This window comes from Caretta caretta, chromosome 20 (assembly GCF_965140235.1).
Source record: "Caretta caretta isolate rCarCar2 chromosome 20, rCarCar1.hap1, whole genome shotgun sequence".
Taxonomy (NCBI): domain Eukaryota; kingdom Metazoa; phylum Chordata; order Testudines; family Cheloniidae; genus Caretta; species Caretta caretta.
Genome location: NC_134225.1, coordinates 3,204,658 through 3,220,737, shown reverse-complemented (window position 1 = coordinate 3,220,737; position 16,080 = coordinate 3,204,658). Strand labels below are relative to the sequence as shown.

Below are 16,080 nucleotides of genomic sequence, written 5' to 3'. Positions count from 1 at the left end.
AGCCCCCCATCCGAGTCACACCCCAGTTTTGCTATTGATAAAACAAGCACCGGCCGTTCCGCCGAACAGCTGATCCCAGCGGTCGGTACCTTTGTTAAACTGCAGCCTCCCCCCTGCTTGAGACCCCCAGCGGCGCCCCCGGCAACTGCTCTCATTACAGCTCGAGAGACGCAAACAGAATTGAACCCACCATCTGCCTCTGGCTGGCCATGACTCAGCCTCCCCCCACGGAGCTGCTTCAACTTGGGGGATTTTTTTTTTGGTTTTAAATCACTACCTACAGCCAGAGCCTATTTAGGCAACAGAAGCACGGGGCTCAAATACAAAAACCAACAAGCAGCCACGGGTCTACCCTCTTCCTCCCCCCCCCACACTGCGCAAGGAGCTGATCGATCCCGGGCCGCAGCGTTTGACCTGCGCTTGCAGCTCATTGGAAATTGTAAACAGGAGGCAGGAAGGGATCAAAGCGAGAGGAGGAGGAAGCCGCAGGCCCTTGAGAAAAAGCTGTTTTAAATCAACCAAACATTTTTCAACCCAAAAAAAAAGAAAAAAAGGTTATGACTGGCTTTAACGCAAGACATTCAGGCCTTTCTGAGGATCCCCAGGAGAGTTAGACCCCCGGGGCCCACTGGATTCCTAAGGATCTTGTGCACCTAATTGCTCAAAGAGCCGGTGACTACCCCAGGCCAGACCCCCCAGGTCCCCCCTTTCCGGGGTGGGAGGGGAGGGGTGCATTTAAAGAGGCATAGATGCTGCGGAAGGAAGGCGGGGAGAGCGGAGAGGGGCGAGGCAGGAGGGGCGAAAGCGCCAATGCGGTCACTCACGGTGCAGGCTGAGGGAGATGTTGATGGAGCGCTCCTCCACAAAGCCCTTCAGGTTGGGGATCTTGGCGCACTTTAGGATGGTCTGGGAGGCGCTGTCGCCCACGTGGACCCAGCACACCGTGTCCTCGATGTAGTTGAAGTCCATGGCGGTGGTCTGCTTGGTGCTGGTGGGGGTGATGTTGGGCACAGGGCCGCCACTCAGGTAGGTGGCCAGGATGTTCTGGGAGTTGGCGATGAGCAGCACTGGGGGCCGGTCCACAGGCTCTGGAAAGTGAAGGGGAGAACAGCCAGGGAGGGTTAAGCAGGCAGCTGGATTCCTGCTCAATCTACGCCCCAGGTCCCAGCAGGGAACCCACAGCCTGACCCATACAAGAGGGAATACGAGAGGACTGGATTTCCAATGCAGGGGACAGAGGAGCCCCCACAGGAGGTCCAGGGGCAGGAGACCGAGCTGTAACATGGGAGTGACGATTCCTGACATCAACCGCAAAACATGCGTGCTCAAGATGGCCTGGTTGCTTTGCACATACACCAGGCCTACATGCAAGCATCTCGCACACGTGGTGTGGCTGCCGGGTAACTCTGCATGTACACCCACGCCTGGGTCACGTGCAAATGCATGCTCTGGGGCAGCTAGGTGGCTTTGCACGCACACGCACACCTAGATCAGGTGCAAACACAGCAGGAGTGCCACGCACACTCCGGGGCAGCCAGGTGGCTTTGCACGCACCCCCAGGTCCCGAGAGCTGGAGGCAGCTGGAAGCCACACCACTCTGCCAGAACACCACCTACCATTCTTAGCTTTGCAGGATCGGTTATCGGGCTGCAGGAGATAGCCCTCGACACAGCTGCACGTGTAGGAGCCCTCCGTGTTCGTGCACGTCTGACTGCAGGTCCCGTAGATGGTGCACTCATCGAAGTCTGCAGGGGAGGGCAAGAGAACAAGGCTGGGTCCCACAACTGCATCAGCTCCCCGGAGCCAGGGAAAGGACAGAGACCCCCAGTGCTCACGGTGGAGCAGCAGAGAACGGGACATGCGGGAGGAACACACACCCCGCACCATCGGAGTCTAATCGTTGGGTTTGAAGGCCAGAAGGGACCAGCGCAATCCTCTCGTCTGTCCCCCTCTGGCCTGGGTTACGCAGAATCTCACCCCGCGAATCCTGCAGCCAGCCCAGAACTTCCAGCTGAGCCAGAGCAGAACTTTAACATAGAAATCCAGCCCTGCTTCGGAGGAGAATCCACCCCAGCCCTGGCGAAGCGATGCTGTTAAAAATCTGCCCCTTTCTCTCTGGTCTGAATTTCTCTAGCCTCAGCTTCCACCCACTGGCTCTTACTCTGCTCTCAAAAATCTCTCCCCACGCATGGACTCAGAGCCCGTGATCACGTCGCTTCTCAGCCTTCTCCTGAGTAAACTAAAGGGAACAAGATTCTTTCGTCTCTCGCGACTAGGCCGGCTTCCCAGAGCGCAAGTCCTTCTCAGAGCTCTTTCTGCACCCTCTCCCATTTTGCAGCCCCCTTTTTGAAGTGGGGACCCCAGACCTGGCCACAGCCCCCAGTGAAGGTCTCACTCATGCCGTACGCAAAAGGAACGCCCCCTCCTGCTCGACTGATCTCCTCTTCCTGATGCATCCAAGGATGCTGTTCACCCTAATGGGGGAAGCCTGCTCAGTGCTCCAATGTGGGGGCCCCAGGGACGGGGGGAAATCAGTTTAATCCATTGTGCTGGTCTGTCTTGGGCTATTCCACAGCCCCGACACGTCACTGTGACACTCAGGATGGGATTTTCAAAGCTGTGGTTTTCTAATGAGCGCTAAGTGTCCAAGTCCCTTTGGAAGCCACTCCCCCCCCCACCCCCGCCCCAGGCTGGCTGGCCACACGTGGCCTTCGGGCAAGGCGTGGCCCACTGAGCTGACAGTGCGCCCCAGCAGTCCTGTCCCCGCATTCGCAGGCTGCGTCATCCCCAGCCACCACCAACCTTTGCAGCTCTCCCTGTCCTCGGCCAGCTGGAAGGAACTGTTGCAGTAGCAGGCGGGTCCGACAAGCGTCGGGACACAGTGGTGCTGGCATCCCAGGGCCGAGCAGTTGGCCAGAAACTCTAAAGAAAGGAGTCAGTGGGGAAGAAGGTCAGTTCTGGGGTCAGTGGGCACTTCAGACATCTGGGCAGGTGATGGGAACAGCGAAGGCTCCTGCTGTCATTCCCAGACTTCCCCAGGCACCCCAACCCCACAGCCCTGGCAGCATCCCCACTAGCTTGAGTAACAGGAGGAAAGGATGGGCTTATAGTCAAGGCACCGCGCTGGGACACCTGGGGTCAACTTCCAGATCTACCACTGACGTCTTGTGACACTTTGCACAGGCCACTGCCCCACGCGGCCCTCGGCTCCCCATCTGCGACAAGGGGAGAAGGACCCTGTTCCGGGGACAGCTACCCTGTAATCCCAGTTCAGGCAGGCAACCATGGGCCAGCTTTTACCTAGCCCGCCCTGCTAATACCAGCTAGGAACGCGAGCACATATCCCGGGTTCCCGGGGCGGTGGGGGGGGATAAGCATGGCCCCACCACCGTGGTCTCAGCGCTATTTGTAGCCACACTAGGTAGATGGGCCAAGATACACCAATCCGTCTTGCAATGACACCCTGAGCAGTGCAGCCATACCCTGCAAGCTCAAATATTTTGCATGTAAAGATTTTCTGGGAGCTGGGGTATAAAAAGGATAAGTTTGATCGAAACCAATGATTTCTAGGCAGGGTAGCTCCCAGCTGGACTTTTAAAGACAACGGGCCCAATTCACCTTCACCCTGCACGGTGCAAACCAATGTTTGTTTGATGTTTCCACCAACGCAAACCAAGAGCAGAACGCTACCAAAAGAGCTGTGGTTTACCCCTCTTTTGCACCAGTTAGACTGTAAGATCATCGGCTCAAGACCTGTATTTTTGTTCTGTGCTGGGCACTGTACCAACACAACGGGCCCTGATCCCCGATCGCGGCTCAGGGAATACAGAAGTCCAGGGCAAGGGAGAATCTGTCCCGAGGCCATCAGAACACCGCAAAACCAGGGACCGGCCGGCAGACAGGTACAAACGTGGTCACCCCAGCCCGCAAAGGGAAGCGGCGAGGGAAAGGGCTGCACAAGCCGCTTTCAAACAGTGACGGAATTTGATTCTGAAACATGAGACACAACCTCAGCTGCATGGCTCAGCATTTCCTATTTAAAGGATCAGCCACAAGAGGCAAGGAGCAGGAAACCTAGCTCCTGCCACACACACCCAGAGCGCACCAGCGTCCCTCCTCAGCCACATCCGTTTCTCCAGCAGAGTCGTGCTGGGCAACTCGCTCAGCCCCACAGGGCTCCGGGAAACCCGTGGACAAAGATGGAAGCAGAGCATGACAGGGGGTGCGTTGAAGACAGGTGGCCTCGAGAAACCAAAGGCACTTGAGAGGCATCTGCAGTGGTGCTGAAAAAACAAATCCAGATCCTAGCCCTGGTTCGGGCTCTTGCTGCCCGGCCCGCAGTGAAATTGAAGCCCCATTGTGTGCGTTCACTGCATGCTCCCTGAGACCACGTTAAACAACGCCAACAAGGACTTCCTGTAGGGACTGCTGAGGTGGGAGCAGGACGCACCCTGCCCACCCAACACCGGGAATTAAGAAGCTAAAGGGAGCAAGTATCCTCTGTTCTTAGCTGCCCCTGTCCTTGTACACCTCGACTGACAACCCCGCAGAACCCAGCACAGAAATGGGGCATGCTGGATGCTCCGGGCAATACATGCAACAGGCGGATTCTCCATTTGGGAGGGGTTTTCACTGTTCTCAGTGGGGGAGAGGATGCGGGAATTCCCTACTGTTCTCCATTGTTCCCAATGGAGGGGAGCAGATGGGGGAATTCCCCCAGTGTTCTCCAACAGGGGGATAGTCCATTGTTCTCAATGGAGGGAGGGGAGGAGGGAATTCCCCCACTGTTCTCCAGCAGGGAAATATTCCATTGTTCTCAGTGGGGGGATTCCCCCACTGTTCTCCAGCAGGGAAATATTCCATTGTTCTCAGTGGGGGGATTCCCCCACTGTTCTCCAGAAGGGGGATACTCCATTGTTCCCAATGGGGACAGCGGATGGGGGGATTCCCATTGGGTGCTAAGCTCTTTTGACACCCTGCCCCCGTCCTGGAGCAGAGAAAGAGCAGAGCAGGGTGTGGGTCTGGACCATTGCAGCAAGGCCCCGGGAAGCTCTGGGGTGACCGTCACTGTGCCATCTCCTCCCCAGACCTACCTACCCCCAACGAGCTCAGCAGGGAACCAGGCCCTAGTCGGATTCACCAGCAAATGCAGAGAAAACATGTCCCTGCCCATCTATTAAGAGCCCCCCAGGCAGGAGCTGGATGCGTTAAATCTCTGTGCTCCTGGGAGGGGTCCGCCCCAAGCGTGTCCAGCACCTCCCCTGCACCCAACGCCCAGTCCACACACAGGAGGCTCCCGTGCTGCAGGGCCTTGAAGGCTGCCTGGCTCATGGCTCTGAACAGATTAATTTCTATCCATGGCTGAAATAAATGTTAATTGAGCGTCCATCTGCCCCGCGCTCCCCAATGCTCAGAGGAAGGCTGGGGCTGATGAGAAACCTCGCCCGGAGCACTTATCTCGCTGCGCCAGTAACTGACGGCTTCCTGGACTTAGCAAAATCACGTAATGATGGGTCCCGTTACCCTACCAAAGGGGGTAATAATACCGACATCCACGCAATGCACTGGGGAGACCTCGGCTCAGTTCCCCACCCCGCTTTGTCTGTTGCCTCACCGGTAACGTGAGGATAACGGATCTGCCCCTGGGTCCCCAGGGGGTCGTGAAGATAGACTGCGTAGAGCATTGAGGTCCGCTGATGAAAAGCAGTAGATAGGAGCTAGGTGGTTTTATTACACATACATACAGAGTGAGATTCTCTCATAAAAAGGGGACAATACAGGCCAGAATTCAGGCTCTACATTAGTGAAATTTGCATATATCAATCCACATTGTAGTCACATGACGCAAACTGTCCACCTGTTTATAGGGAACCATATCTGAGCATCTGATCTTTAATAAATTTGTCTTCACACGTCTCTCTGAGGTAGGGCCATACTACTGCCCACACTTTGAGCTGAGGCAAAGAGAAATTAAATGCCTTTCTCAGGAAGCCTATTGCAAAGCAGGGAATCGAACCGTCAGCCCCTAGGTAACACCCTAACCACTGGACCACGCTCCAGCTCACTAGCATGGGAGTGCATTGCACTGGTGCAAACTGCAATCCCTTGGGAACAAGCTGTGCTTTCCAACCTGCATGCAACCCGGAAAGCTGCTCCACAAAAGCAAAGCAAGAACAAAATGGACAGGCCTCCGGGGCAAACCCAGCTACTCAAACACAGCAATGATAAGACAGGCTTCCGTGACCCAATTAACACACAAAGGGCTGGGATGGAGGCTTTGTGGCCGAAGGGACACTCATTGTGGGAAGCAGAAGAGCACTTCAGCCCACAAAGGTCTCTTTGTTTGAGGGTTTTTCCCCCTCTCCTGCCTAACACCCCCGTGGCTTGGAAGTGCAAAGCAGGATGAACTCAGGTCTGTATCAAATCTGTGTGCAAAACAATCGAAACGTGAACCTTGCCAAGCTGAGAAAATCTGGCCATTTTTCTCCGTGTTCCCCCTTTCACAGCCCTCTCTCAGAGTCTTCATGATCAAATGCATCCCACAGCTTGGACCAGCTGGCTCAAGGACGCTAGGAATGGGACATGGGTCCTTTCCCCTATAGAGGGCGCTGGATCCGATCCGGCCCCAGGACAGGGACTGACTGGCTCAGGGGGGCAGGGAATGGGACATGGGGGCTCTCCCCTCTGTGGGGTGCCAGCTCTGATCTGACCCCAGGGCAGGGGACTGGATGGCTCAGGGTGGTGGGGAATGGGGCCTTTCCCCTCTAGGGGATGCTGGCTCCAATCCGGCCCCAGGGTGGGGGGCTGGTTGGCTCGGGTTGGGAGAGGGGGGAAGGGAGGGAAGGAGTCACCACTTTTAATCCAGTGCAGGTTATTAGTAACTGGCAGCCGTTAGCCCGAGCTCCACGGGGGAGGGTTTGAGACGCCATCTCTGACCACAGCTCATTAAACACCCACTTACCAGCACCCCTCTCTGCAGAGCAACCCCGAGACCCAACTCCCCCCTGCCTGCCCCCGGGGGGCTGGGACAGGGGCTCGCGTCACACCCGGGACAGTTAATCTGCAAGTACATTCAGGGCTGGGGAAGAGTGGGGGGTGAGGGGGAACAGGACAAACGGACGGCAGCAGCATACCACCCACATCCTACAGCCCCTCTCCCCCCAAACTCTACACCCCCAGAAACCAGCACTGCAGAGCCCGGAGGACATGGTGTATGGGAAAACAAACTGCCCGTGATTCTGAAAAGCCCCCCCAGCCCCAAAACCACATTAAAGTCAGATAGGAAATGTCACCACCTCTGGCACCAGGTCCTGCAGCCTCTGACCAGGGTCACCCACGCAGATCCAGGGGGGCACAATACTTTACCGTCCAAATCTGTTCTGCTTTGTTTACGGGAGGTTCAGAGGTCGAGTCCAGCTCAGGAGGGGGACTTTCGGGAAACCACACCGATTAACCAGGGAGCAACGACTGGTTCCCATAGGATGCCTCCTGACACCTTGGCCAGAAGCAGGTGTGGAATCAGGACGCTTAGCTGCACTGGAGTGGTCTGTAAACACTTCCGGCGGTGTGAATCTCACCCCGACATTCAGGGAACGAAAATCTAATGCAAGCTCAGAACTGGAGCATGGGGGGGATGTCAACTGCAAATTCCCACACTGGCCCAAGGACCCTGTTACAGCCAGAACTAAACATGTGGATTTAAACCAATTTACCTAATCCAGTTCACATGTCTGTGTAGACTCTCGGATTCTGGTTTACAGGCTGGTTTACACACTATTACACCAGCGTTTCACTGTCTCCCATCAACTGATCTTTGGGCTTAAATTGCTACAATCAGTGCAGGGTTGGGTTTTTTTAAACCAGCATGACTCTCTCTTGCTCAGAGTTTAACCCAGGCTTAATTCAGTTTCACTTAGAACTTTTACCAGTGCAATGATGCCAGCTCGGGGGATGGTTTTATCTATCCCACCCCTAGTCTGGCCACTGTTATAACAGGCTAATGGTACTTTATACTGAAATAGCTTATTTCCTCTTTATCCCGCTATAACAGCAGCCAGCCTAGGGGTGTGTCACCACTCTACCTAGACCCGGATAGTTCTAGCAGACCTACATTCTAGAGCGGACAAGGCCGCAGGAGCAGCGTGGATGCAATCCATTTCTGATCCATCTGCCACAATACAAGGGCCAGCAAAGGAAAGCCACACCAGCACCGTTTACCCTCCTTGGCACAGCATATGCCTAACGTTCATATTTTGCATTTGCACGGGGAGGTCAGGGCCCAGGTTACGGTCCCCAGGCCAGTTGGCTGTCTAACACACAGTGGGAGGAGCGCCCTTTCCCCTAGCAAAAACGGTACAGATTTGCTCACAATCCCGCTCTAAATCCCCCGTGTTATGCGTATGCAAGTTTAATAAGCCAGGTGGGCCAGCTGACTCGTTCACATGGTTTATCAGCTTTGCAGGGTGTTTGGCAGGCCTGCATGTTCATTTCAGAGTCTCCTCTCAGCTCATGTACCACACGCACCAAAGAAAACCCCAACAATATTAGGGTTTTCATTTTTTTTTTTTTTAAGGGTGCTGTTCTGGTGGAAACAGTCCTGCTACAATTCCAGCCCTTGGCGATTTTTAAAAGAACAGTCAAGGTTTGCGGCTCTCCCCTCTCTGCTACCAGGAATAATTGCCTGTTCGAAGGTTGCAACTGGGATCTCTGCTTCTTTACTAGCCAATATTTCTTCCCTTCCTCCGTGGAGTGTGCCCCTCCTTGATCTGTTATCGTAGGATTGCTTGTGCACTGGGAACTGCCTGCAGGCTGGTGAGCCAGCGTAAGGTTAGAGAAGAACATATAGGGCTGCTAGCGATTTTCCCAAAGTGACTATGGGGTTTAGGAGCATGTAGGAATCATGCATCTAAATCTCCTAGACAAAAGCTGTGGCCCCTTCGCATGTCGTCTCGGGCCCAGGGGAAGGAGAATTATCAGGGTAGAGATCAGGTCAGCTGTTTGAGGTAGTGAGGTGCGCTGGTTAAGCCCTAGGAAACTTGAGTCCTAGCCCAGCTCTGCCACTGATCAGCCGTGACACCTTAGGCCAGCCCCATCGCCTCAGTTTCCCCATCCATCCAAGGAAGAGCGATTCTCTCCACTGTGGGGAATTACTAGGTGCAATTTCATCTCTTGCATGGAGCAGGCCAGACTCCAACGGCAGAGAGGCCCAATGGTTAGTGAGCTAGTCCGCAGACAAGGCCTCAGCTCTGCCACAAGCTCCCTGTGGGACCGCAGGTTATGTCACTTCGCCCCTATATGCCTCAGTTTCCTCATCTGTCAAATGGGGGTAACAATCCTGCCCTGCCTCAGGGCTTGGCGAGGATAAACAAGCCAGAGAGGGTGGGGGGCTTGGGAGCCACAGAAGTGCCTAAGAGACGCAGACTAGCTGACTGCAGTGGGTCCCACCAGCCTGACGAGATCCACAGGGCCACCACTGAGAATCGGAGAGGAAAACCTGGCTTTTCTGTATCCAAACATCTCAAAAGCCACCCAGCATCCTCATCCGAGAGCTGCCGCAAGTGCCGAGCGCTCCCAACGCCTGCTCGGCTCTGTGCCCGGCTGCAGTAGGTGTAACCCAACATCAGATAGAATTAAACCTCCCCACCTCACGGATCCAGCTGCTGATTAACCCTCTCTCCCGCCCCAGACTTGTTGAGACACCGTACGGGTCTCTAAGCTGCCTGGGGGGGGGAGGGGAAGGGGGGTGTGGTTCTATAAAATTAATCTACATAAATAGCTCGGAAGACACATTTGGGCCAGGGATCCGGTGCAGGGAGCCAGGAGATGCTTATGCAAAGGGGAATGTTTCCGGGTGTCTGAACAGGCGGTTCACAAAGGCAAGGGGACACAGAGGAGAGAGCTGGGACGCCAGAGCCCAGGGCTCTATTCCCACCTCTGCCACTGACTTGCTGGGAGACTTTGCACAAGTCACCTCCCTGCTCTGTGCCTCGGTTTCCCCCTCTGGAGACCGGGAATAATGATCTTGAGCTCCCTGGGAAAGCACTAGATAAGAGATAGGCACCCTCTGTATAAGCAGCAGGGACTCTGTACTTGTATCTTCGGTACTTATCTGACACATCTGAGCACCTCCCAATGTCTAACGTATTCACCCTCCCACACGTCTTGGGGGGCAGGACAGGGCTGTCATCCCCACGGTCCTGAGGGGCAGAAACTGAGTAACTTGGCCAAGAACACGCAAGGAGTCAGAGCCAGAGGCAGAGATTGAACCCTGGTCTCCCAAGGGCCAGGCTAGGCCCCGACCCTCCTTCCCCATCAGGTATGGCAGGGTCGCTGTGGGAACAGCCCCCGAACAGCTCACGCTCCAAGCCCAGAGAGCTGGGACACCTGGTACAATCTGATCCGCTCGGTAGAGGGCGTAGCTTGGGGCGAGCTGCTGGCAGGGCCAGCATTGCTGCTCACCCCCGAGGTGAGGAGGATTCATTAGCAAAGGGCATGCGGGCCAGGGGGTAGGCCACTGAATAGGAGGCTCAGGCCACCTGGGCAAGTCATTGCTCCGCTCTGTGCCTCAGTTTCCCCTCCCTGCCTCTTGCCTGCTCAGGCGGCAAGCTCTCCAGGAGAAGGGGTAAGTGCAGCACAATGAGGCTCTGCTCCCCACTGGGGTGCCTAGGCGGCGCCGTCCTGCACCCCAGACAAGGCAGGCGCCTCTGCTCTGCACTTTGCCCGATTTAGGGCCTTTTAGACGAATTTTCTTTGCCCTTTCCGCAGCTCATCCAGCTCAGAGCCAGATTACTGACAGCACGGCCCCTGGAACCGTGGGCTCAGGGGTCACGACCAGCAGGCCTCAATCCCTGTGCTCCCAGCCCTGCCCGCTAAGACCCCCGGCTAGGGAGGAAACCAGTGTCTGAACTAAACCAGAACCCAAACTCCCTGCCTCCATCTGCTCAGCAGAGAGTGCAGCTATGCAACAGCCTGCCGGGGCAGGAGCAATCGCCATTTCTCCTGCAGAAGGGAACCTTCAAGGTCTTCTAACCCACAGCCCCCAGGACGCATTGACGATGGGCGGGGCGGGGGGGGGGGGGGGGGGTGTCGCACTGAAGTACCTCCACGAGTGCACCGCTCTTGTGCGAACACGCCGCACGCCGGGGCGAATCGCGGTTCCTACCGGGGCCACGTCCTGCTAACAGCCCGTGTGGCCGCACGCACTACGGAGGCACTTTTCCTACCCCCCTCCCACCCGACGGCGGAGTCTCTCAGCCCAGAGCGAGGTGCGGGCTGCCCCGGGGACCGGTCGGCGCTCCCCTACCCCGGCAGTGCGACCCCTCGTCCGAGCCGTCGAAGCAGTCCTGCAGGCCGTTGCACAGCTTGCTCATGGGTATGCACAGCTCCGTGCCCAGGCAGTTATGCTCATTGGGTTGGCACCGCGACACCTTGCTCTGCGGACCTGGAAGAGAGCAGAACACAAGAGAGATTGAGCAGAGAGGGGAAGGGAATCGCTCGACACAGCAACGCCTGGCAGCTGCAGCAAGGACCAGAGGCTGCGGCTGGGCCTGGCCCTCGCAAGCAACGAGAACCCAGCCCCTGGCAGCTCCCCGATCAGGATCCCTCCCTTCCTCCCAGCGCCCTGCCACTCCCACCAGTGCAAAAGGACCCACTCGCATTTCATACCTGCTGGGCTCTGATGCAAACACCTGCAGGCGGCACAAAGCCACACGCAACTGGAGCCGAGGGAGAACCGTGCCATTTGCAAGACAGACCTGGGGGATGTCTACACTGCAGGTTTACTGCATGTTCTTACCGCCCCCGCCCCCCATCGTTCCCACACCAAACCCTCCCATGTGCGCAGAACCCACGTTCACATGCACGGCTGGGGCGTGGGGCAAGGAGACCAAACTGCACTCGTTTCCAGTGAGACTTCAGTGCTACTGTCACTTGGCTGCTTTTGAAAAATCGGACTCCCATGAGCATGTCTACACTGCACAAACCCCAGGCTCCGACTCTGGCTTGAGCCCAAAGCCCCCTTCCATCTACACACAACTCTATCTGGCGAATAGTGAATCCCCTTGGCCCAGGCTCTAGGACTGGGCAAGGCGGGGGGGCCAAGCCTCTTGTTTTGCAGTGTGGATGCAGCTTGGGCCCAGGTCCCCCAGACTCATGTCCCAAGAGTCTACCAATGCTATCCCACAATCCCACAGGCCGGCGCTCCTGCGGGGAGCCATAGCTAGGGTCTCCCATCCAAAGCACTGCCCCCACTCCACCCAGCTTCACTCCCGAGATCCCACAAATACAGCACACCAGGCAGCCAGGCTCAAACTCCCCGGGGACGGGGTGCAGGTAATGCAGCCACACAGGGTGGGTCCCGCCTGGGCTCCTCTGTGCTGGGACGCGCTGAGAGGGGCCGGATTTGCAAGGATCCAGTATCCCATGCAGAGCAAAGGGAGAGACCAGATTAACAGCGGCGGAGGGAACCAGTGCCCTGGCTGCAGCTTTGGCCCCCAGCGAGTGGCTCCGTCTCTCTACCCATGTGGGCATCTGTGTAGATATTTCACCCCGGTAAGGAAACAGAACCCACTGTTCACACAGCACTTTTACTGACCAGCTCGTCAGACACAGCAAACTTCACCCCCGAGAGCGACCCCTCCTTCCTGCGCCACCCTCCCTGGGCCAGCGTCACCCAGTCTCCCCCATCCGACAGGGCGCGTCAGCCGGCTCCTTCCTACAGCCCGGGACACATGTCTCGAAGCTGCCAGGCTGCCCGGGGCAGACCAGAACGGACACATCCACAGTGTTCCTGACGTGCCCATTCCCCCCGAGAATGGGGCCTTGACAGGAAAGGGAGCCTGCCGCACGGGAAAGGGAACCCAAGGGACAGAGGAAGCACCCAGCAACGGGTGCCTTGTGGGGTTCCCTGCCTGGGGCAGCCATTCCAGGGCGTAGCATGGGTTGTGATTAGCTCTGCATCCTAAATTAGGGGCTGCCCGCCAACACAGTATCCAACCCCAACACGGCCCCTCGGAGAGACGCGGACGGATCATTATTCCCATGAGGAACAGAGAGAGACTTGCCCAAGATCACCCCGGGAGAGCAAAGAATTGAAGGCAGGTCTCCAATTCCCCTAACCAGCTGTGCTGTGCCCTCTCTCCCCTCCCGCAACAGCCATCCCAGCCATGCCACAGCCTGCCACGCACGGTGCCGGCATCACCACTCCGCTTTGGCGCTGGACTGGAGGGTGGAATCCTGCACCAGGAGGAAGAGAATCCAGCTCCTGCAGCGGTCTGGGCTCTGCGGGGCACCCGGGGCTCACGAACAAAGCCAGTGAGTAGGGCTGACTGCACAGGGAGGCAATCCGCCCAGTCAGACGGTGCCATTTTGACCATCATTTTGCAGAGTGGCGTAAATGTAACAGGGTGCTTTACAACCACAGAGGCAGTCCCTGTCCCACGCGGGTGGCGGTCTAACCCAGCCGGAGGGGTATGTGGGAGGACAGCTCAAGCACAGAATAGGGACGGCCGTCGATGCAGGAAGTCATGGAGATGTGTCGCTGAACGGAGAAGAGAGCGAGTTCCAAGCTTAGAGACCCACTGGGAAGAAGGTGCAACGTAGCAGGGAGGGGAAAGGGGACGTGACATCCCTGTGGAGTGGGACATGAAGGAACTGGAGTTTTCCCGCGTTGACGCACGATTTCTCCTTCAGCTGCAGACGCACTCGCTCACTGAGGGTGCATCCGAAAGTCGTTCGCTTGAGCTGATGGGCTAGCGACTTCGGTCAGGGCAAGGCCTCTGCCAGCCCCAGTCCCTGGGGGAAAAGGGTTTGTCCAGGCCAGGGCTCCGGGGCAACTGCTCCCTTTCACAGGGTTCATTCCATGCACCAGCGAATGGTGCAGGGAACTGGGAAGAAGGGGCATTGATTCGATTTTCATTTTGTTTGGCTGAGAAGAGAAGAGCCTCGGGGTGGAACTGGCACGAGGAGAGGCGGGGGTAGGAGACGCACAGACATGCACTCCTCTTCTCAAAGGGCCGGCCTGCCTCCTGTATTTTTCTTAACCCTGAACGAGACCTATTCAGCATAGTTCCTAGACAGAGGTCTTCACGCATCTCCCTGCCCTCCAGCCTCACTCGCACAGGCTCGAAACAGCCAATCATCACCTGGCTACTCGAAAGGGAAGTTCAGACCCAGTGTGCCAAGCTCCCGGCTAACAGCAAAACCTACAAGCCATCAGAAAAGCTCAGGCCGTGAAACACGGAGCCCCGTTTCTCTGCCTCATGCGACGGAGGCAGGAAAACATTTCAATGCCACGAGGAAACCAGGCTAACGGATCCAGACAGGAACACACAGCCCCAACAACTCTTTGCACGAATCCCCCGGCCTCTAAGGGGGCAACATTCATTCCTCTTTGTTTGTTTGTTCCGGTTGCAGTGACTTTAAAAGGCCACCCATTAGGAAGGATTCTGTTTATACGGCCCCTCCGGTTTCTATTTGGCCTAGTGGGTTAGAACAGGGAGGGACTGGGAGCTAGGACCCCTAGTTCTACTCCTGGCTCTGAAAGGGGAGAGGGATCTAGTGATTAGAGCAAGGAACAGGCACCCAGGGCTCCTGGGTTCTGTTCCAAACTCTGCCATTGCTTGTCTTTGCATCTCCCTCTCTTTTCCCTTCTGGAGGAGAACGCTGTTTGATTTATAACCAGGCAACTCCGTAGGTTACGAGCCTTCTTAACAGCTCCTGCACAATAGCATCTGTCTCTAAAGAGAGCTCTATCTAAATAAAACCACTCTCCTAGGCTCAGAAAAACTGCAAATTAAGGGTTAATTAGCCGTGTTTCCAAACAGGTCAAGGGAAGGCACCCATAGGAAGCACACAGTCGATCAGTCAAAACGGATCTCCCTGCCCATTATCCCTGTGGAAAGAGCAGATCAACTACTTATCACAAATGGGGCAGGATTAATTTACAAGCCACTTTGTTTCCTTTCAACTGCATTTGCTCGTTAATAAATGAGCCAATTTATTACATGTGACAAGCTTGTGGTACACCCCAAAGGGCTGACTTAGACATGAATTTTTAACCTCAGAAAACCACTTGAAAAGAAGCAATTCTTCCCCCCACAAATGCAGCCTGTAACTGATCTGGCACCAGCCCAAAGACACATAAAAATGGGGAAAAGCTACAAGTGAAGAGATAAGAGGGCACGAAGCGAGGACTGGAGACTTCACAAGCTACGTGGCTTGAGTGTCAGAGACGGAAAGGAACATTCAAATAAAACCCACTTGGGAGACTTACCCGAGTGCTGAGAAGACTGCACTTTCCCAGGTTACAGCCACAACCCCGATTCTTATTATTTAGCATTGGGATTGCGCCCCCAGGCCTGGATCAAGGCACCATTGTGCTAGGCACTGTACAAACACAACAAAAATAGACAGCCCGCGCACCCAGGAGCTCACAGCCTAAGGCCTGGCCTGCACACCGGTATCATACTGGTGTACGTATGATGGCGACGGGGTGCATTTTCAACTAAAAGAGCCACCCCATACAACCCCTAACGGAGATGCACTTAGACTGGTCTAGCGCACCTTCCCTCCCGACAATTAGTGATACCAATATAAACACTTTTACACTGGTATAGCTGTGTCCACATTGGGCCATGTCACCTCGGACCGATCGGGGATGTGGGGAGGAAATGCTTCTGCCCTCCAGAACCCTACTGCCGTTTTCAGGGAGAGCTGCAGCCGCACGGCAGCCACCGTCCGTGAACGTCGCTGGTTAGAGTCCAGGGGGAAGCTGATCTTCGCTTTGGGACAGTGCACTGAGCTGGGACTCCGCAGACCTGGGTTCGAGCCGTGGCTCTGCTGCGTGGTCCTGGGGAAGTCACTTCCCCGCCGCGTGCCTCCGTTTCCCTTCCCCTCTCTTCATCAGTCTGGCCTAGTTAGACTGTGAGCTCTTCCGGGTAGGGATGGTCTCTCATGAGGAGTCTGTGCGGCCTTTAGAACAACAGTGGGGACCCTGATCTCAGAGGGGGCCTCCAGAGGCTACATAATACACAATAACGTGGAGGGAGGGGGAGGTTCTCTTCCAGGCCCAAGCAGCAGGAG

The 16,080-nt window shown here is 56.1% G+C and overlaps 1 protein-coding gene across 4 annotated transcripts in view; it reads right to left on the bottom strand.

Moving 5' to 3' along the window:
- The window catches only part of LRP1 (LDL receptor related protein 1), a 178,611-nt gene that overhangs the window by 111,151 nt on the left and 51,380 nt on the right, over positions 1-16,080 (bottom strand). For all 4 annotated transcript variants that reach the window (XM_048832179.2, XM_048832181.2, XM_075121482.1 and 1 more), the window contains exons 3-6: positions 11,303-11,440; positions 2,803-2,922; positions 1,617-1,745; positions 825-1,088 (exon numbers count right to left, since the gene is read on the bottom strand). In XM_048832179.2, the coding sequence (XP_048688136.2) occupies positions 825-1,088; positions 1,617-1,745; positions 2,803-2,922; positions 11,303-11,440 (651 nt within the window). The remainder of the gene's footprint in view (positions 1-824; positions 1,089-1,616; positions 1,746-2,802; positions 2,923-11,302; positions 11,441-16,080) is intronic.